At 32.2% G+C, this 23,103-nt stretch overlaps 1 protein-coding gene across 6 annotated transcripts in view; it reads left to right on the top strand.

The window, feature by feature from the left end:
• Window positions 1–23,103, top strand: part of Dgkb (diacylglycerol kinase beta) — a 618,799-nt gene that overhangs the window by 103,656 nt on the left and 492,040 nt on the right. For all 6 annotated transcript variants that reach the window (XM_071607991.1, XM_027932698.3, XM_027932697.3 and 3 more), the window contains 4 exons: window positions 6,048–6,097; window positions 9,497–9,571; window positions 12,692–12,811; window positions 21,389–21,506. In XM_071607991.1, coding sequence (XP_071464092.1) covers window positions 6,048–6,097; window positions 9,497–9,571; window positions 12,692–12,811; window positions 21,389–21,506 — 363 coding nt within the window. The remainder of the gene's footprint in view (window positions 1–6,047; window positions 6,098–9,496; window positions 9,572–12,691; window positions 12,812–21,388; window positions 21,507–23,103) is intronic.

Genomic DNA, 23,103 nt, shown 5'->3' with positions numbered 1-23,103 from the left:
TGTTTTCCTACTTTTTGATCCTCTGTTTATCCATCACAACCATCAGGTTTGTGTTTTTGCCAATGCCTGACCCTTCCCACATCAACTAAATCAGAATCAATCCCCCTTACCCAATTTCTTAGCAATTTGTCATACATTTTCTCCTACAAATGCACACTTACAAACTCCTAATATTCATTCATATATTCTTTTACAGATTTAAAAAAGATCTCAGTAAGACTTTAAAAAGCATTTAATAGTGTTTAGTTTAGAAGGGTTATGACCTATTAAACAGAAGAATTAAAAGAAAAGCAATTACAATTAACACAGACATAGGTGTGATCAAGCACCTAAAGTACTTAACTTTTGTATGTGAATACTGAATTTGGTTCTTACTTTCAGGTAGCTAAGTAGAAAGGAATACATATATGTTGATTTAGAGGTTCTCCATCTTTATCACCCATAAAAATCACCTATAGGTCTGTGCCCACAGCTTGCAGGGGCCCCACTCTTGCATATCTGATTCAGCAGACCTGCCATGTGAGCTTGGAATTTGGTTTTGTGACACATTTGCTAATGCTCCTGGCCCAGGGACCTCATTTAAAGAAACACCAGTTCATGCAACTTTTTTCTCTTGAGTAAACATTCATACACATCGTTTTAGTTACCTATTTCTCTGCTGTGACTAAAGGACCAGAGAAGAACAACTGTAGAGAAGGAAAAGTTAATTTGAGGGCTCACATTTTTAGAGGTCTTAGTCCATAGAAGGCCAACTCCTTCCTCAGGGCTCAAGGTGAGGTAGAGCATCATGGTAGAAGAATGTGGAGAGGGAAGCAAAGAGGAAGTCTCTGCTTGCCATATACAAATATATACCTCAAAGCCACGCCCCCAATTCCCACCACCAGCCACACTCTATCACTTCAATTACTACTCTATCAGGGAATTAATTCACTAATTGAATTAAGACTCTCACAACCCAGTCTTCTCCTCTGAACCTTCTTACATCATCTCCACATGAGCTTTTGGGGGGCTATCTCACATCTAAACCATAACACACATATACAGTTCATGTGACATAATTGTTGTGCTTCCTGGAATAGTGGCAGTGCTTATAAAATTCTTTTCACCTGGGTTATTAGATAAAATGCATGCATTACTGTCAGAGTTTAGAAAAGGAAGACATTTCCCCACAATAATGTTTTATACATCTATTCGCTTTTTTCTGCCACTTTCTATCTCCCTTTCTGTCTTTTACTGCGAGATATTTACATAATGTTTCATATAAAGCTTATCCTGTAGAAAAGAAACTAATGAACAAACGTTCTTGAGCTTTCTACCTATTACAAGCCATTTTTTAACCCCATCCTAATTTCTCTCTGAGGATCTTGATTGTCCTGAAATTATCAAGTAGAAGGTGTTTATTAACTTGTCCCCATGTGCTCTTAGAAAGAATGTGTGCTTGTCTCTGTGTCTGTCTATCTCTTTGCTCTGTCTCTCTGGTGTTGGTGCTACAAGGGCATTCCACTTTTTAATCTTCCCTTGTTGGTATCAATTTCTAACAATTCCAATGAATGGAAGAGGACATGACACCAGGGATGCCTTGCCTTCCTAACCTTTAATACCACCCACCAGGTGGTGGATTGCACCACCTACCTTTGTTGAAATCCCCCAAAGCTCATAACATTTAAGAACTGCTCTTACTCTCAAATAGTAAACTCCAGAATTTCTCTTGACCACAGACTTTGTGCACTTCCTAGTCTCATTTAAATATAGTAGAGCACAGTAGTACTTAAGAACCTGGACTCTAAACACTGATTAAACATGAATCCCAGGTAGACGCTAACTTGGTCCAGTTTAAAAACCTCTCCAGGACTTAGTCTCCCAAATTGTAAAATTGGAATCATAAAATAGTGACTGTGTCATGGTGTAGATATGAGGATTAGATGAGTTAGTAATTGCATACATAAATTTCTTCACCTTTATCAGTTCACATAGGTATCTGTTAAGAAAATAAATAACGGTCTGTTAACAGTTTTTGACCTTGACCACTTCACTTCTTCATGAATTTGCCTGCTACCTTTTGGCCTCTGTCCCTTCAAATTTAAATGGATCTCATAAATCATGATGTCAGGTATTCTCTCACACTTAGTTTTGGACATCCAATGCATTTATTAGCATTCTGGGGTGGTAGAAATTTAGTGGAAAAAAGATATAATTCTATAGATTATATTTCTACACAAGTCCTCAGCAATGCTTCAGTGCCCAGTGTTTCTCTCAGCTGAAAGTAAAGCCGACACTTTGTTTTTTCAAACACCTGCATGTTACCTATTTAATAATCATCTTGAATTCTTGTATTTTGTCTTGTGAATTTTTGTACTTTGTCTCCTATAACCTAAAGTGTGTCCACTGCTATCTATATACTTGACTCTTTCTATTCTGACATAGAGGAAAATATGAAATTGATGATTTCCAATTGAAAAATAAATATAATTTAAACCTATAACATAAAATATGGCTCTTCAGTTTGACCCACATTTTCTTGCCAGTCTCACATTTGGCTTGAACCTGCACACACACACCCCAACAATGTTCCTTGATCAACCTCTCAGTTATCAGACAAACTCTAAACTTTTCTACCTTCATGCTATCCTTTGGACTATGCATTTCCTGGGGAAATTCTTTCTCAGTGTATTTCTGATCCAGTCTACACCAGAGACCTACCTTGCCTGATATATCCTCTTGCAATCTCTTTAAAGATGTGTGTTTCTCCTTCATGCCTTACATTTGTTGAAAATGTGTCATGAAAGAGAAATCAATAGGAAAATACTTGGAAAGTAGATAATCGGCATGCAGATAATGAAGAGGAATCTGTAAGGTAAAGGTACTACTTACTATGTGTAGTACCTTAAAACCACTGAATTTTTATACTGAAGAGAACCACCAAAAGATCATCTGGTCAGCCTTCCTATACTTTATCAGTGAAAAAAACTAAAGCCCCAAGACACTGATTATTAATTTGACCACCAGTTTGTCTAGTTATAATTGAAACACGATTCTTAACCTACCATATAGTGCCCTGTTTATTTTATTTCTGTTTTTATTGTGAAAAATATTACTCCATTGCACTGGTTGGCAAAAACTAAACAGCTGATTTTCTTTACCTCTGCCCTTAAAGTTTATTAAATAGTTATTGAAGTACATATACCTATAAAATCTTGAGAATTAAACCCTAGTTTAAAGGTCTTTAAAAATATACAATTTCTAATGTTTAATAATAAGTTCTATATTAATATTTTCATATCAATAATGTATCATGAAAAGTTTACAAACAACATAGTATGTATTCTAGTATAGTCAGTAAGAAAAATAGAAACCGTTAGAACTTTGGGGAAGAAAAAAATTATAAGAATAAAGAATTCCCTTTTCTTACATAATATGCCTCGGCTCTGATCTTTTAACTAAATACATGTGTAGGCACGTAATTTGTTCTATATAAAGTGAAATTATGGGACCAAAAAATAGAAAAAAAAGTGAGTTAAACTAGGTCATAACTTTGCAACCAGTACTCACCTTTGGAAATCATCATGTTGATATAATAATTTTAATATTGGGCTTACTTTATTTTTACACATAAACCTCTATATGCTTATGTTGGTTTTAGAAATAAGATCTGTTTTTTCAGTTATTCACTTACCTTGAAGCCTACCTTTACTTTTTATTTATGCATTTTTAAAATTAATGCTTTATAGATATACGTAAAGGTGAAATTCACTGTGGTGTATTTATATATATATATATATATGATAATTTGGTCGATTTCATTGCACCATTCCTCCCTTTGCCTGTCCCTCATTCTTCCCTCAATTCCCTTCTTCTACTCCACTAATCTCTCTTCTGTTTTAAATATGGAGAAGAAATTGTCTTATTATAACAAATATTAAAGCTTAATTTTACCCATATTATTTATAAATATAGTTTTAAAAGGGAAAGGTTTTATAGGCTTATAAGACCAAACAACGTTTATTTTCCATCGAGTTAATAATTGCCTTTTTCCCCTAACTTGATAGTTTTCTCTATCCATACAGCTAATTAATTCTCAACTTTGCCCCCACCCCATAAATTTTGGCTTAGAAACTTGTGCTCTTCGTACTTTAATCTTTTCATTGATAATGTCCTACCCCGTTATTTTATTTGTTCTATCTTTCTAGAACCACTTTTATTTGACTATAGAAGCTTTAAGACAAAACTTTGAGTTTTTCTTTCTTTCTCTATTTTTCATCTTCTTTCCTTTTATCTATGTCTTTCATTCCATATCTGGGACCTATTTTACATCATATGATGACTTTTCTCACACTTGTTTTTTTAATCAGATTTTGACTTCACAGATAATCCATTTTGATCCCAGCAGGATCCTTATATGCTTCTAGTCTTATTTCATGGATATAATTTTCTTTTTGCTACCAGTGGGCACTGGGTCTCCACATGTCTAAACTATACAAGATGCTTTTACAGAACTTTATTACACTGAGGATGAACAAAACCACAGGGTTTCCTTCCCTCTAAAGAACAGTTAGACTTCTCTATGGCCTTGACCTCCTGCTGTTAACCTCTCCTCTGAGTGAATCTGTAATTTCTTAGTACTTATAATGGTAATTTTTACTATTTGCTACCACACTAGAAAAAATCTTGAAAATCTCATTGTCCATATTGTGGTAGGCATTTTTTTCTACTGCATTTTATCCTCATTTATTGAGGAGATGAGAGGGAATAATCTGTATGGTTTGCAAATAAACATATTTAAGTGTGTGAGTTGGCCTAACATTTATTTCCCTTAATTCAATAGGTACATTCCCCCTTTATATTTTAACATCTTTTAGATTTTTTCCCCACTTACAAAAAAATACAATGTCATCATTAAGTTGGCAACATTTTAAATTTTAGTGATATGTAGAATAATTTTAAATCTTATAAATAATCATATCTTACAATTGGTGAAATATAAAAATCATTAAATAAAATGATAATAATCAATGGCAGTTATTTCATCAAGGTCATTGCATAATTATGCCTCCTAGTTATCAATGTCTGTTTTAATATTGTAGGTCTCAGACACCAAGATCCTACAGGAAATTATACAAACCCAACACAAACCCTCACTTCCACTCTTCTGTTTTTACAGCTGTATCATTCTTCTCTGTTTACCTCAAAAGGGCACCTGCAGCCTCTTCCACAGCCTCCTAGTGGTGTGTGAATTCTACAATGGAATCCTCAGGCTGGGAAGGCTTTGTCCTGCTCTCCTGAGCTCACTAACATGTAACCCATACTCTCCATATCCCTACTTCATTAGTTAAAAGATGAATTACCCCATGAAGCTCCACCACAGATCTAGACAGATGAACCATTGTAGCCATGAAAACAATGCATTTTGTGTGCTGACATTCCCCAGAAAGAACTTGTTCTTTGCACTCCTCCATCCGCTTCCACACTGTTTGGGGAATCAACCATTACAGTGGCTTATATCTGAATAGAACCTACAGTTTCTGGCATGCACTTGAGTGTACTGCTTCACTTAATTTTCATAGCAAATGGGTGTCTCTTGGCAGTGTGATTACCTCCCTTTATAGATAAGAAAACAGTGTTGGGCAAAGTTCCTGTAAGATTGGAGGGTCGGTTCCAATTTATAATTAATTTTTTAAATTTCAAATCATTTGTTTGTTCTTATCCACTTAGCCCTTTGATGTTCAGATTCTGAGTGTCTCAACTTTTCTTTTGTTATATTTGAGTTTTTACATTTAATGGCCAAATAAGGGTTTGAACAAATAATGGTGCTTTTTCAGTGTTTCCTAGATACAAACAAAATTTGGTAGATTTCGTATCTGATATCTAGTGTTTTTATTAACAATTAATTTGTTTTCAATTTAACTTGGGAAACAATCTCACAAATAACTGCTTTGAGCAATGGAGAACTTTAACATTTGTTTTCAACAGAAAAGTTTTAAAGAATATGCCTTAAACTAACATTGATCTTGTTCACCTATAATCTTTTTTTAACACTTCTTTTATTCTAGTTATGTTTCGCCTGTATGACACAGATGGGAATGGCTTCCTGGACAGCTCGGTAATTTTTTTCCTTCAAATTTTCTGTGAAAATTTCAAAGTAATTTCTTTTGAAAAAGGCAATGAATAAATTTATAGCTATTACCACAGAAGGCACACTTAATATAATTTACATCCATTCACACAGCATTTTTATCATTTGATTTTTTCGAAGGAGTGATCTGAGGAGACAGGATTATGATTGTTGTATTGAATAGTTTTGCTATGAAAACATGACTTTTTTTTCTGTGCAGAATTTTGATAAAAAAGGAAGACTCCAACATTGAATAAAACATTAGATAAAGTTGAGACCACTGGTCTAGAAAGAAAGAAAAACTATAACTATCAGTAAGATTTGACATTAAGGAAAACATTGAGAATAGAAATAAAATCTAAAGGAATTATAAAGTCAATTTAATAATTTGATTATTTTCTTATTTTTCCACTTTTAAAAACATATTCTTAGTCATACATGCTGTTGAAATAAGAATGTATATATAGGTGTGTGTGTATATATGTGTATATATATGTGTATGTATGATTATACATATATATATATATATATATATATATATATATATATATATATATATATATTTTACATATTTTCATAGCAAATGGTTGTCTCATGGCAGTGTGATTACCTCCCTTTATTGATTTGACAGACTTTCCTTTGTAAAGTCTCTCATCTAGTTACATATGCAGCTTGCACTCTAAGGCATAAAAATTAGTGAAAGAAAAAAATACCATCTCTGTATGATTAACTGGAAGGAACACTCAAATGTTTATTTTATTTGTAATGTACAGAGATCATGGTTAGCTCTCAGAAAAGTAGAAATTAGCCTCAGTTCCAATGTACACATCAGTATGTCCTATGAAAAATTAGCCTCCATTCCAGTGTGCACATCAGTATCTTCTATGAAAGCCTATTTCAGGTTTCATTCAATAATGTACTATGTATTTGCTGATAACATATTTGTCACATTATATTGTTTCCTTTTGTCTCAATGAAAAATAAGAGTGTCAAGTTCTGGCAATTGTGAAGTACACAGGCACATTTACACCAAGTGTTTTCACACATTTGACAATGACTGAAATACATACTCTCTCTGATGGTGAGTTTCTCTGGTGGTGTGGTGGGCCTCCCTGTGGCAAACTCAAATAGACTTTCTCAAGAGGAGCAATGAAGCTGGAGACATGTTTATGTAACACTGAGGAGGAAAGTGGCATATTAGCATCGCCAGAGAAATTATAATTCCCATTGCAGGAAATGACCACCACCGCTTTGAACTGATGGTCTGATTGTGGGACTTATGTTTAAGTCTCAGACTATTGCTTTTAAATGCTACTTATCTTGAGTTTTCCATTTAGTAATTTGGGGGTGCATGATAAATTTTCTGGTACCATTTCACAGCTAGGAATTATGAGTTTTTTTCTAGATATCTCAGTATGCTTATTGTAACTACAATACTACATATTGTGTTGTAATGAGAATCTGTTTTATTTAATATTTCTTTTAATTAAGTTTAAATGATGTTTCTTGGGCTGGGATTATGGGTCAGTGGTAGAGTGCTTGCCTAGCACACATGAGGTACTGGGTTTGATCCCCAGCACCACAGGAAGAAAACTAAATAAAAAAAATAAAGGTATTGTGTCCATCTAAAACCTAAAAAAAAGAAAATAAAAGAATTTTTTTTAACTAGGCTTTTAACCATGGGTTGAAATTTGGTGGATTTGAAAATTTAGCCAGATTTTTTTTTTTTTTTTTTTTGGTCTTGGGCCATTTTGGGGTAACATGTATAGTAGATTACTTGTAATATTCATATATTGCAGTATTCCCAATATTGAACAATGAATTGAGGATAAATTGTTTTAAATTGATTTGTTGATGGTAGTTACTCTTTTTATCTTTTTCTTACTGATTAAATTTTGGGGTTTTCTCCACATAGTCCATTGCCCAGTAATTTTCTTCAGTATCAGTTTCAAATTGTACCTTCTGGAGTCATTTGTCCTGATATTTTAATAGCATAGCAATTCACCTTTTGGAGGACAAAAAAAGAGAAAATTGATTTGGAAAATGATGAGTATGTCTCATAATGAGAGTTAAAGTTTATTGATCCTTTATAATAAGCTAAACTAGATAATATATTTCATATAACAAGATGTTTAATCTTGGCAGCAACTTTATCAACTAGGAAAAATTAGAATATCCATGTTTAGTGATGATGAAACTAGAGATTAAATGACTTATGTCACGAGACTATGTAATGTAGTCCATGAAAAATAGTTCTTCTTAAAAATACATCCAAGGACTTCAACCTCTCCAAACCATTGAGTTGTTTATAAGCAAACATGGACTAGGTAATAATGTAGTAATTCAAATACACAATTTTTGCAAGTTTTAAAATTTAGCAGTTTCTAATATACATTTATGTTGTTATGGGGCTTCCTATCATGCATTAATAACATAATATATATTTTTTAGAGAGAGAGAATATAGGTTTTACAACTTCCTCAGAGGGACCTACTTTTTCTAATTTTTGCCGTATTTCCTTCTTCACGTAATGAACATTGACCACATATATTAGATCAGGGGTGAAGTAGTGTAATCTTTGACTAATATACTTTCAAGCCTAATGCTTTTATACTTCTTATATTTGAAATTATACCACTTTTTAAATCATGTTATATCTCCATTTAAAATCAAAATTTTCTTACAAAGCCATGTTTAATCTTTTCTGAAAATAGGCAAAGAAAATTGAAACATTGAAGACATACATCTGAAAAATATTTGAATTTTATTTAGCCAAGCCATATGTATTCACCAGTAGGTCTTCAAAGAGTTGACATTTGAGCAGAATACTATAAAAATTCAAGCTAAAATTCTATCCTCTCACAAAATAAACTCTACATATACTTAGCCTCCAAACCTTTACCCTGAATATCCTCCTAGCAAAGCACATTATCCCAATAAATGACTGGAAGAGTCAATATATGTTCTCAGTGTAGCAAAATAAAAATAAACCTCTCAGTTGCTCTCAAATGCTTCCTTCCACCCGTGCACATCTGCTTGGAAGCCAAAGGGTCAGGATGGTCAGTGACTTAGAAAATCACATCCTGTGAAAATATACATAAACTCCTGCTTTCATCAGGCCCTCCTTTTCTAGTAGAAGAAAGCCTTTCTTGGTATAATTGTGCCCTCTTCTGGTGGAAATTTCTAGACAAAGTACAAGATGAATTTCTATTTAGTTTCCTCTTCTCTATATCATTAATAAAATATTTAAATAGGAATATATGTATGTATCTTATTTATTTTTTAGCTACTTGTTGAACAAAACAATTCCTTTAAGTCAAAGATTAATAAGATCTTCTATTCATATATTCTCTCCCCCACCCGACCCCCTTTTTCTCTTTTTTTCAGGAGCTAGAAAATATCATCAGTCAAATGATGCACGTTGCTGAGTACCTTGAATGGGATGTCACTGAACTTAATCCAGTAGGTATAGAATGATTTAACTGTTGACTAAATCCTAGAAGGTTTCTTTCTTTCTTCCTTCTTTCCTTCCACCCTTCCATCCTTTCTTTCTTTCTGTCTTTCCTGAGACTAAATATATTACTATCATTTGATTTTTGTCTTTAAGTCACTCTAAGTTACTATTTCTAATGAGAAGTCAAAGAGGATTCTAAATAAGACAAAGTATATGTGGTATTCTAAAGCTCTCATCAGTTAACTTTTGTATCTTCTCCAAGGAAAGCCCAAAGCTCTTTGGCTTCTTCATAATAAAGCTTGGAATTTTTAATCATTTTGTTTAAAGAAACAATACCTCATAACTTTAATAAAAACTTCTTACTTGAGTAGAAGTACTAAAACGTCCAACATTATTCAAATGGATATTAAAATAATCTGCATAGAAAACATAATTTTCTATGAATTTAGCTGTAAGAAATATTTTGGAAAATGATGATAGGAAATACTAATTTTAATTCATTTTGAAGTCAATTAAGATTACATGAATAAGGCAAATACAGATCAATTTTAATTGAAATACTTTGCATTTTATATGCATTTTAAAAGTCTGTAAACCAGTTTTTGCATTTATGCAGTTAGTAGCATGATAAGTGCATGAATATGTGTTACAAGAGCTCAAAACATTTATCTTCCTTTCTAAACAACGCAGTAAATACATAAGGTGCAAAACATTGTACCATTCATAATTGGATTTGGATTTTTCCAGTTGTAATGCAACTGTTTGGGGGGAGGGTTGTTGTTGTTTATTTGTTTGATGTAGAAATGCATCCAACCTTCTCCTAGTGACTGGCAGCTATCAGTAACAGATTGTATTTTGTGTATGGAATGATAAAGTAGATGATGAGGGTTGGGGTTATGGCTCAGTATTAGATTGCTTGCCTAGCACTGGGTTTGATCCTCAGCACCACATAAAAATAAATAAATAAAATAAAGGTATTGTGTCCATCTAAAACTAAACTAAAATAAAATAAAATAAAAAGTAGATGATGGCATGTATTTAACTTATTGCTCAATTGTCTTAGTGTTATTTTTTATGAAATCAGGGGATTTCTTATAAGTTCTGTTGACCTTTTTGGTTATGGTAATCTAAAACAGCTTTCTTTCCTCTTCCCTACCTTTTGACCTGTAAAGATTGTTCATCTATCAATCAACTGAGGAAAGGAAGGGAGATTTTTTTTCCTAACAACTTTCTAAATAGAAGTGGGTACCACCATTTTCTAGCAAAAATTGTTTTTGGTAACAGGAGGTGTAGGTTTGAAAAAAAAGGAAGATCTAGATGCTGGGAAGAGGGAGACAGTAAGTGGAGTGGCTGGACAGCCTAACTATGACAAATACAGATGGGAAAATAGAAAAAAATACCTGTAGCATTATTTGTCATGTGTGGTCTGATAAGCTGGCCTCTATTCTGAATATTTCAGTGTGAAAAATAAAGATTAAGGCCTCCTTTTGAGCATGTCATTTGCTATTATGGTGACTGCTTTATCTTGCCTACTGCTTCAACAGTGATCTTCATTTTGAACAAATGTACACAGTTTGAGAGTCTTATTAACTTGGCATATATGAATAAAAATAAGTGAATATTTGAGGTTGATCATAATTAGTAGGGAAGGCTCAGATGTTCTTTTTTTTAATATGTTGTGAGAGAGAGAGAGAGAGAGAGAGAGAGAGAGAGAGAGAGAGAGAGAGAGAATTTTTTAATATTTATTTTTCAGTTTTTGGCGGACACAACATCCTTGTTTATATGTGGTGCTGAGGCTCGAACCCAGGCCAGATGTTCTTGAAAGGAATTTTAATTCAACTAATCCCAGCTCTAATGTTAGTATTAACGTTAGTATTAGTATTAGTTTAGTTTATTCTCATATGTTCCTTTCCATTGGTTAATGAGCATGCCCCTCAAGAGGCAGGGCATTTTAACTGAATCTTTTGCCATTTTATCAAATTTAAAATAATTTATCTTTTATTTTTAGAATAATTAAATAATTATTCCAGCACATTTTTTTAATTTTTTTTTCAGTACTTACAGATCATTTTGTTGCTATGAAGGAAAACAATAGGATTTTAAAATACTTTCTGAGGAAACACACCAAGCACAGAATTGTTTAAGCAAACAATATTTTTACCAAAAAAAATTTCAGTGGTGGAGACCAAACCAACAGCATTGTACATGCTCCACAATCTCTCTATTACTGGACTACAGCCCCAACTAAATATTTTATTTATTATACTTTTAAAGTTTCTGTTGTAATGTTCTTTGAATTTCTTGCTTGTTCTTAATGTTTGAAATTCCCACATTATATAAAGGCAATAATGCACTAGGGTTCTTACCAGGTTTGCCACCTTGATATCTTGAGATGGGAATTACTTTGCCTTTCCAGCAGCCAAGGGTCATATGGTTGCACTCATATAATTTACTTTATTGTAATAAAACAATACTATGTAACATGATATATGCAGGGGTCTTCTATTTATAATTTGAAGTAAGTACCAACATCATCACCATTCCACAAAGAGGTTAAATGTATTACAATACTGTGAAGAACATTTTGGGACATTATTGCAAGTTATCTTTAGAAAAGAGTCTAATTAAATATGATTAGGTCATTTAAATTTGGGGCTCTATTGAGTTCTGATAGGCAATTAAAAACAGCTTCATTCTTCTACCCTTTACTACTTAGCAAAGAATTCTTTGAGCTCTTTGCCATGAAGTTAATTTGTTCAGACATTTTCTGGCATATATATGAACCTAAAAAAATAATCATCTTGAGGAAGTAATTAAAGACCACTTTCACTATTAAATTAAAGTTAACTTATTTTAGCTGTGCTATTCATTGAAAAAATATTAGAAATTTAAACACTTATTTCTAGCAGTAGATCAATGTAGTTAGCTGTGTTCCAAAAATCATTAAGACACTATTTTCTCAGTAATAGGATTAATGTTGTACTGAGTTATCAAAACATATATGCCAACTCTCCCTTTCACTACTAGTCACAATTTGTTGTAGTCAATTCAATGTAATGCCTTGCCATATTATGTGAAATGCATTTTATTGATTCTTTTTAAGTCTTCACTGATCTCCTCTTCTCCAGATCCTTCACGAAATGATGGAAGAAATTGACTATGATCATGATGGAACCGTGTCTCTGGAGGAGTGGATTCAAGGAGGAATGACAACAATCCCACTTCTTGTGCTCCTGGGCTTGGAAAATGTAAGCATTTCCATGGAGAAGGGTGGCCTCGCAATCACTCAATGGGATTCTCTATTAACCTTTTGATTATAAATTGATCTGGCCGTTTTCTACCACGAAGCATGTAGTGAGTGCCTGCTACTTTTAATAAATACACCATGGTGCAATTTAACAGTAGCTCCTTATGTGGTAACACTTGACATAAACATATTGATCCTCTTAAAATAATACCTTAGGATTACATGTGTATTTTTTTCTCTTTTGTTTTCCTTTGTTTAAAGTGCAATCCTTTTAAACTGCCTATCTCCCCAGTGTTGTTTCTTCATATATCATTTAATGTAAGAAATTCTGTACTATTGTTGTATTCTGTGGTCCTTGTGATGCTCTATCTCAATCAATATTCCCCCTCACATGAAGATAATCTATTTTATTGATATCCCATACTTGGAGAAGTCAATTAGGTATTGGAGGAGGATGAGAGATATACATGTATATGAAAAATGTTGTTCTTATATTTCTGCAGATCAACCATGTTCTTATTCTAATTTAATTCTCAAAAGTTTTTTTTTTTAATTGGTGCCTAAGTGCCATTGTATTGGCAATTAAATATATAGTTTGGGGGTTTAAAGTAGATCAACCTATGACCAGATGTGATATAATAATGACTTTGAAACTAAATCTTGCCTAACTCTGCCATAAAATTATTTCAGAAATTAATTCAGAAACCTGGTGACATCAACAGAAAAAAAAAAAAAACTAGTTTTTGTATTTAGCATTAATTCTGGAATAGGAATGAACTATAATATGTATATAATAGCATATTTACTTAGAATCAAAGAGTATAAGGGATAGAAACCACCCTGACACACATAACATTTAAATTTTTGAGATCCAAGAACATGGTGTCTACCACTTTGCTCCTGATCCTCAAACTCTTCATACTTCTTGTTACCAGCAAAACTAATTTTGCAGATTTGAGACTATTCAACACAACAAATTTTTAAAAGTCAGCTCTCAAGACATTTTACAGTCTGTTTGTGAAACCTATGAACGTATATATAAACATGTTTGTGTAAATGGGTTTAAGAATATATAAATAGGTTTAGGGTTTAGGATTATATATGAGTTTACAAATAAATAGGTGAAGTTCAGAAAATTATCCTTTCTTTACTTTTTACCTGGAATTTCAAATTATTTACTGCTATTTTGATGTTACCTTTCATAGGAACTCTGGGATTTTAGTCTCTGTCAGATGAAGAAAAAAAATACTAATAGTTGATATGTAGGACATCACCTTAAAATAATTTATGACAAAGATAATGAATGTTATTATCTTTGTCATAAATTATATGTTTATATATAAACATCTATATATAAATAGATGTTATTTCTCATAAATACATATTTCTACACTTTGAAAATTAATTATTCAGTATTTCCTTGTACCTTATGTTTGTATGCTACACATAATTTAGCATCTTTTATAACTTGTTATATACCCCTATTATAATTATTTAATTGTTGAATATACCTGTTGATACAAGCATTATGTAAATTGAATTATGATGAAAGAGCAAAAGGCAAAATTACAAAATGGCAGCATTTTAAGTTTTATTTACATTCTGTGCTGAAAAACAATTGTTAGAAGACTCCCGTCATGGAGAACCAATAATAATGGTTCTCTAGAAGGGAGTTTTATATTATCAAAACTAAAATTTGAGTATTCTATATGCTTTTGGAAATTGGTGTATGAAAGCAGAGGAGATACAGGAATGACTAAATGAAATGTAGTCGGATGTGAGACAAGAAAGTACAGAAAAGGAGATTTTGTTACATTTATTTTAAACATCACAGAGGATGTTGAAATAATGGTTTACTTTACATATTATTGGTTATAAAAGGCTTAAATTTTAATTTATAAATACAGGTACTTGTAAAATTATACAAATAGCATGGCTAATATAGTTCACAAATTTGTTTAGATTTAACTCTAAATATTTTAAAGAAATATGATATTTCATTAGTTTCTGGCAGTAAGTTACATTGAATGAAATTTCTTTGCTTTTAATGTACATTTGGTTAATTATTTGTAAATTATCTTTAATTGAATTTGTAAATTAATATTTTATGTTCTTAGTTCTAAAAGATTGACAGGAAAAATAAATTTAGGGTTTTGTTAATAGTAAACAGAGCTGTGTTCCCAGTCCTGGCCACTAGATGTCAGGGCCACATTGTTTAACACGAATAAGGCAAATATATTTAAGAGATTGGATGTTTTTCCTCTGTGAATTACGATTCTGAAAGAAATTTCCCTTTTCTTTCACATTTAAAAAAAAGAGTAAGGCAACCATATTTTAAGTATCTTTTAATAAGATGTATAAGCACTGTAATCATGTGTAATGATCATAAAACAGAATACCTCTCTGCTAAAAATAGCTTTTTAAGTCTAAGGCATTGTAAGTGTTGTAAAAACCAGGAATGACACCAAGACAATTGAATGATGAGAGTCTTTTTTTAGTAATTGAGATTTATTTCCTTTCTGTAGGCAGTTAATGTGTTATGTTATTACCTGTAGAGAATTTGATCCCTGGTGCTAGAGCCTCAACCCCCACCACATCTTTTGCTTATTAAATTGGAAATCTAGATGCTTCAGTTTGAAGCTGGCCATTTATTATAAAGCTTGCCTTGTTATGTTGTCCTATATATTCTTGTCTATTGTCAATTATGAGCTTGGAGAGTAGATTCTAATTGATAGTGGGTGTTAAATACCACAGTGTATTTGAGAGTGACTGCCGTGGACTATCCAATAGCATAGTTAAAATTGTCATTCTGAGAGAGTAAGCCTCTGTTCTCATGTAAGGCACAACTGTTATGATTTCACTATATTTATTTTTCTCCATTAACAGAATTTAAAATGTTGCTCTATTTTAAATAAAATCTGCTTATCTACTAAAATCAGAAATGTAGTTTATCAGGACTTAATTCTTCACCAAACACTAAAAAGAGTCATTTCTTTTCTTTCACAAGCACTAATGCAAACATCACAAAACCCAAGATAAACTGGTCAAAAACAGTACCAAGTCTTAGTGTCTCTTACATTTGAAGGAAAATAGGGAGTTTAAATGATTATATGATTTTGATTACCACTACCAAAAGTTAACTTGAAACATTCTTTATTTATTTTGGAGAGAAGAGGGGACTGGGGACTGAACCTAGAGGTGCTTTATCACTGAGCCACATTCCCAGGCCTTTTTAAATATCTTATTTAGAGGCAGGGTCTCACTGAGTTGCTTAGGTCCTTGCTAAGTTGCTGAGGCTGGGTTTGAATTTTTAATTCTCCTTTCTCAGCCTCTAAATTTCTGGGATTACAGATATGCACAACTGCACATGAAGAAACTTATTCTTTTTTAAATAGTCATCTTACTGAAGGATTTTTTCAAACCTTATATAATGAAAACCTTTTTTTTTTTTTTTCTTTTCACTAACAACTATTTGCTTCAGTAACTGGAACCTGTCTATCATGGGAAATACATTATATAGTTTAGGTTTTATGGCCATAAAGATCTCTGTCCCAACTGCTCAGTGCTTCTGTTATAGCCCAAAAGTAATCACAGAGATTGTAAAAAAAGCAACCAATAAGGCTATATTCCAATAAAACTTTATTTATAAAACAGATTGCTTAACAGACTTGAACCACTTGCCACCTTTTGTGCCAACTGCTGATCTGTTTTGTTACTAATTTGTCATATTACAAACAGAAGATGTTTTAATTTACTTTTAATAATTCAGGAGACAGGACTCTAGAATACCTCTGACTTGGCACACAAACAACCACAGCAAGACATGAGTGAGATACAGAAGCAGTGGACTTCATGAACTGATCTCCATCCTGACTGTTATTAAGTCAGTCATTTTGTGCCAGGGAGTTGCCTCCTCTAAAAAATGAAAAGAAAGTTAGTCAAGAAGATGTTTTTCTTTTTCAAAACATTTTTTTAGTTCTAACGTTTCTTTTCTTAGACCAACAAGACAATTAATAATACTTCAATTCCTGAAAGCCATAATCTTGAATCTTTACTAAATTGTTCAAGAAAAATCCCCAAATTCATATTATTAGAAATTCCTTAATTCCTAAAAACAAAAATACACATTCACCTATTATACACATATAATAAATGTAAATATTATCCATCCAGGTATCCTTGAAATGACCTTAACTCCTTGGCGTAGACTCTTGTGCCCACATCTAATCTATTCTGGTTTTAAAGAGAATGATTCCATCTCAAAGAATCTTGGCCTTTAATCCTTAGAAGTAACATAAACTCTTCCTTTGATTGAGATGGTTTAAGACCTGTTAAATTTCTTGATAGAATAAAAGAATATGAAATATATTCTCTGATAAAATTTCTGAGTGGTACAGTATAAATGATAATATATTTTAATAATCTAAATTATATTTTAAAAATTATGATTTGTATTCCAATTTTTACAATGTTAATTTGGTTTACAGTTTTTGTTCCTCTATATGTACATAGTTCAATATAGAAAGAAATTTCAAAACCAGATATATGTGACAATTCTTGAGATTTCAGATTAGGTATTGAAAAAGAAAAATGAACATGTGGTTTCACATGTTATTGAGTTCGAATCTGAGCTGCAGGGTCCCAGTCTGCTCTCAGAAGGTGCAGTCTAGAGATGAGCAATTCACTGCAAAGCTGCCCCAAATTTTAATATTTATCTTTGTTTTCTCATTGACCAGTGTCTGATATAGCTTGTTTTTTTTTTTTTGTTTGTTTGTTTTTTTTTTTTTTGTTTTTTTTTTTTTTGTCTAAATGAGTAGTTTCTTTCATATTGACATTTACTGTTTGGAGATCTTGAACAAAATAGTAAGACAATTTAGTGATCCTTATTATTTAATGGATTTAAAGTAATTTGCCACATTGGCTCATCTATGTGTTCTAAATAAGTCAATTGAAATGTGGCTGGGTGCCAGGGAAGGAGTACTTATACTGGGATCTGTAAAATTTCTCCTTGAGGTCTTTTGAAAATAAAAATATTTACAGTGCTATAGTGGTTCCAGTTTAGTTGAACATTATATTTGAACTTTGAAATATTTAGGAAAATCCTAAAATTTTAGAAATCACTAGGATAAGGAAATTAAGTTTGAAAAAGCACAAAGGGCCTTCTCCCTTTGAAACATCCCTTTGGCTTCTAGGGAACTGAGAATCAAGGAAAGACGTGAAGCTCCTTCTTAAGAGTAGACCAGCCTGAGACTCAGTAAACATTTCTCTCTGTCCTAAGCACAGAACTGAGCTGCTATATTGTAATCTGCAGTGCTGTATCTGGTAATGAAAATAAACTAACACATTTCCTATGAAATAAAGTATATAAAAATCTATGAATATTTTTCTTAATTCTTTTAGCTGATACGTTGGGATGTTACACAACTCAACCCAATGATGGTAATAATATTTGCTGTTTATATAACACCAGTCTTCTGAAGAGCTAAATTAACTTCACAGGTATTGTATAATGAAACCTCACAAGAAGGCCTGGGAAAGCAAAGTGGGTACTTTGATTTCATTAGAGAGGAAAATAAGAAGAAGAAAGATGAAATGGCCGGTTCACATTTTCATAGTAGGCAGGAACCAAGCCTTCTGGATTCTCCGTTCATTTCTTTCTTTTTTCTTTTTCTTTTTTTTTTTAATATAAAAGTGAATTCATTTCTTGGCAATAAATATTTATTTGTAACAGAAGCACTAATAGAAATATGCTCTATTGGCTGATAGGATATAGGAAAGGACAGATTCTTTCTCTTCCTCACTAAGTTTACAATCTAAATAAGACAAACAAGACAAGACATGAAAATACAGAGTTGGAGTATAATTTGCACTGCTGAGAAGTAGTTGGCTCCTGGTTTCAATTTCTTCTTTTAAAGAAGTCACATACATATTTCATTCCTTGCATATTTTGGCAATGCATCCGGCTAAGAGCTATAAAGCTATTTGATTTGTTTTTTGGTAAAGCATTTTATGCCTGGGTAATGGATTTGTACATCAGTTGCAGCCTGTAACATGGCTAAGTGTTCTGATTGACAGAACACCCACATTCAGACTTGTTTATTTTTTGATAAGGAAAATGCCAGCTAACTTAGTCCATATGTGCTCTCCAACAGGATGAGGCTTATTCACATATAATGGACAATCATTTAAAAATAAAATGACAAGGAATATAAAAATGGTAATACATATGAAAAATAGTTTTTTTTTTCCTTTCTTCTTTTACTTAAAAATATTTCAAAGAATTTAACTGCTAATTTTAAAGTTTGTTAGTTTTAAAAATTAACAATGCCATAGTTAAACTTTTTTTACATCAGGATGTTTAATTTTTAAAGCAATATAAATTTAAATATAGACAGTTTTCAAAATATAGCAAAGTTAAACACGTATTCTATTCACATTTTATTACGACTTGAAATCTTATGGTTCATCTAAACCCAAACTCAATTAGGAAATTACTATGAAGTCTATTTCTTGAGTTTTAGAAAACTGAAATTATATCTTCTGAAGTTCTCTCCTTGACACCTTATACCTAGCTGCTTTTGTTGAGATCTCATTAGCCCCTTGTCAGAAAGCCAAACATGAGCATTGTTGAAATTTATAGGTCTAGATTTACCCTTCTTGCAGGTTAATGTGTTGTTAATGTGTTAACTTGCCACCATTTCCTGGAAGCTGGCAGAGGACATGAGACTTTTGGGTAAGAGACAATGGGTTTTAGTACTCACAGTGAAGCAGCATCAGGAACTTCATGTTTGATCTGTTTGCCTTTCTCCCTAAGTTTCATAGGGAAAATGAAGTGAAACCCGACTAATTGCAGTGTACAGCATCAGAGTTAGGAACTTCTATCTTAGGGAAACTAAATCTCTTATAATGTGCAGTAAAGAAATCCGTTTAATCTTTGCTTAGAAGAAAGAGATTATCCTTAAATAAATAAACCTGCCTTCTCTACTGGCTAGAGAAACATCTTTATTGTCCAAAGCTTTTTTTCAGTAAGTTTGAAAAGATTTCTTGGGAGGGCGGAATAAGAAAAGATAATGCTTCTGCTTCCAAAACATGCAGACATTCAAGAGATCCATGGAGAATTATCTCCCAGATAAACCATTTTTATTAATGTTTCATAGTATGATGCAATTTTTTTATTGGTTGTTCAAAACATTACAAAGCTCTTGACATATGATGCAAATTTGAAATTTCTGGTTCTAATGTAAGAATTAGTTACTATACATTTCCTCTGGTATTATAAATCTGATGCCTTGTCTCTTGACTAAGAATAGAAAAAAGTGGTTAGGAATGTTAATATGAATATTTTCTTATCAAAAGAATCAAGATGATCTGGATGTTTGTGTTGTCATACCACCTCAGAATTTATGATTTCCTCAGTACATAGTAAATGCTCAAAAATTATTTGGTGAATGTAATTCTAAGAAATGGGACAATTTGGCTAACCTGAAAAATTATGAGTTATGGTGGTGTCAATGGAGTACCAATAAATTATGTCTGAAATTAAGTTTCACACAAATTAGTGAAGTGAATATGGAGTACACATGTCAATGAAGAAAATGATGGTAAAATTATATGTATTGAAATATATAACTTTATATCTGTATTTTGACCTTCTTGTAAGGTGTTCAAGACTCATTTTATTTAATCTTGAACTATACAGTATGATTAAACATCCATTAGAGAAGTAGCTATTATTATATGCAGAGTTTTACTTAAAACAGTAAGTAATAATCACAGAGTTTTTTGCTAAATGTGTAAATTAATATAAACTCAAGGTTTTGTTGACAAAAACTAAGCTGATTGTTATACATATAGCAATGCAGTTTACCATCATTCTCTAATAATAAAATCATTTATTTTACAAAAGAGACATAAGCAAGAAGGAAATGTAATTTAATCCCGTAAAATATTGATGCATTTAAATTTATTATTTGAGATATGGAATATATTATTAGAAAATATAACATAGCCTACTATCCACAAATTAAGTTCTAAAGTAACACCATATCTTGCTGGTAAGTGCTGTATTTTCCAGCCCATCCCAATCTTCTGCCTTCTTATAAGACCTAACCATCATTGGGAGTTTTTCATATTCCCATTCTAAGCAAGGGTTAATCTAATTTTTACAATTTTCATTGTTCAACCACTTACACTCAAGAGAATTTTCTCTCTTTATTCATTCACTTGTTTATGGAATTTTGCTAAGAATATATTACTCAAAGGCGAGGCAGACACGTCCCTCTTCTGAGGGAGTGCTCAGTTTGCCAGATCATAATGAAGGTTTGGGGTATGCTGTTGAACTGCTGACATTCGACAAGAACTTGTGGGTTGCTATAGCATCCACGATTTGTTAGTGGTGTCTCATTCCACTAGAGCACATGTGTTTTTCTAAGACTCTGTGGCGATCTTGGAGAAAGTCAGAGATGAAATAACAGATTGTCTTCAAATGCTTCAGTCCAGCTCTGAATTTTATTGGCACCTACATATTCTACTGTTTATTTCATTAAGTGAAATCTGTTTCTCTTATATCCCTGTGCAGAATGTGAAGGATGATGGACAGCATGTGTGGCGACTCAAGCACTTTAACAAACCTGCCTACTGCAATCTTTGCCTGAACATGCTGATTGGTGTGGGGAAACAGGGCCTCTGCTGTTCCTGTGAGTATGTTTGCTCTGCCTGGATGCCCTCACCCCCAGTGAGCAAAGGCGGTTTTATAGAGTCCTGTTTGTCAAATGATAAAGTAATCCAGACCCTCTCTGAATTACATTGCTCTGCAGACCTCTGAATGAAGTCACTCTGGTTTTACCTTTACTCAGTTTTGGAAAGTCCTTCTTCTGATAAAGAGTGAAGGAACTTTTCTAATTCTTTAGCCATTTTCTTTCCATTGTAGTTTAATTTATTCATGATTTTGAGTTCTTTTGGAATTTTCACTAATTTGTAATTTCCACGAATTTCTCAGTTTACGTGTTATTTATTTATTTATTTTTATCTCCCTAAGTTTGGCAATTTATTCACACAGACTTCTTATAATAGTGTAATTCCAACAGGTCTTTAAAAAAATAACTGATTAAAAGTAGTTTGGTATTCAAATTAAGTTTAACACCTCAAGTGTGTTATTTTTAATGTTCTTATAAAGAAAATCTTCAGATGTGGTTGCAAGTTTGTAAGTGTGTCCATTTTTCTAACTTCAGTTCACTTATATTTGGAATTATTTTTTTATTCTATTAATTCATTACTGCCACTTAGAATTTTTCTAATACAGTATGAAGGAGTTAACTTTAAAAATTACCTAAGTATTTTTAATTCTATATCATATCTATCTGAGAATACTTTGTATTCTCTGACATTCCTGCTAAAGTAGAACACATATCATTTCCTCTTCATTTAGGGCTAGCATTCTTCATTAATCCTGCAATATGTCTATCCACACCTTTTTCTGCTATGTACAAAGTTACTGAAACTATCAAGCTTATCAGATACATCCCACTTTCCCACTTTTGCACAGTTAATTAAGTTTTTATCTGGCTAGCATACAATATACAATATACTGTTTTCAGATTTGTTGTTATTTTCTTTCTTTTTGTTTTCCTATTCGTTCCCCCTCCTTTTTTTTTTTTTTTTTTTTTTTTTTTTTAGCTAGCAGCTTGTTTGGAAATAAGTTTGCAAATGTACTTTTTACCAGATATATTTTTTTGACACCAAATCATTTTTAGGGTAACATAGGGTATCCTAAATGTTAAAGGATGATAATGAAGTTCCATGAAACTTGCCTGTATCTCTGAAGACAGTTTCTGGTGGCCACATTTGAAACATTGTTTACTCTGGAACATTCTGCATACACAAAGAAAATGCTTTGTTTTTAAAGTCCTATGATTTTTTTAAGGAGAATAATATTTTATGGTAAATTCTATTGATAGGAGGACATGAAACAAAATGACTCTCAAGTAAGGTGAGTGTGGTTATATAAATGTGAGAATTTTGTTCACAACTTTTTTTCTTTTTTTTTTTTTTTAACTGACTAGTAGGGTGAATTCAAGAATCTTGGCATGATTACTTGTAGTAAAATTTTAAAAGTATGTTTTCTTCCTCAGTGTTGCCCCCCCAAATCACAGATATTAACAGTTTAGAAGAGTTTTCTAGTATGTATGTGTATATATATATATATATATATATATATATATATACACACACACAATGTGGATTTAATGGTTTTTATTCATATTTCAGGAAATCTTTAGGTGCTTTCATTTTTAT

The sequence above is a fragment of the Marmota flaviventris genome, chromosome 1 (genome assembly GCF_047511675.1).
Source record: "Marmota flaviventris isolate mMarFla1 chromosome 1, mMarFla1.hap1, whole genome shotgun sequence".
Classification (NCBI taxonomy): Eukaryota; Metazoa; Chordata; class Mammalia; order Rodentia; family Sciuridae; genus Marmota; species Marmota flaviventris.
Note: the sequence above shows the minus strand (reverse complement) of the source record. Positions and strands in the feature narration are given on the sequence as shown.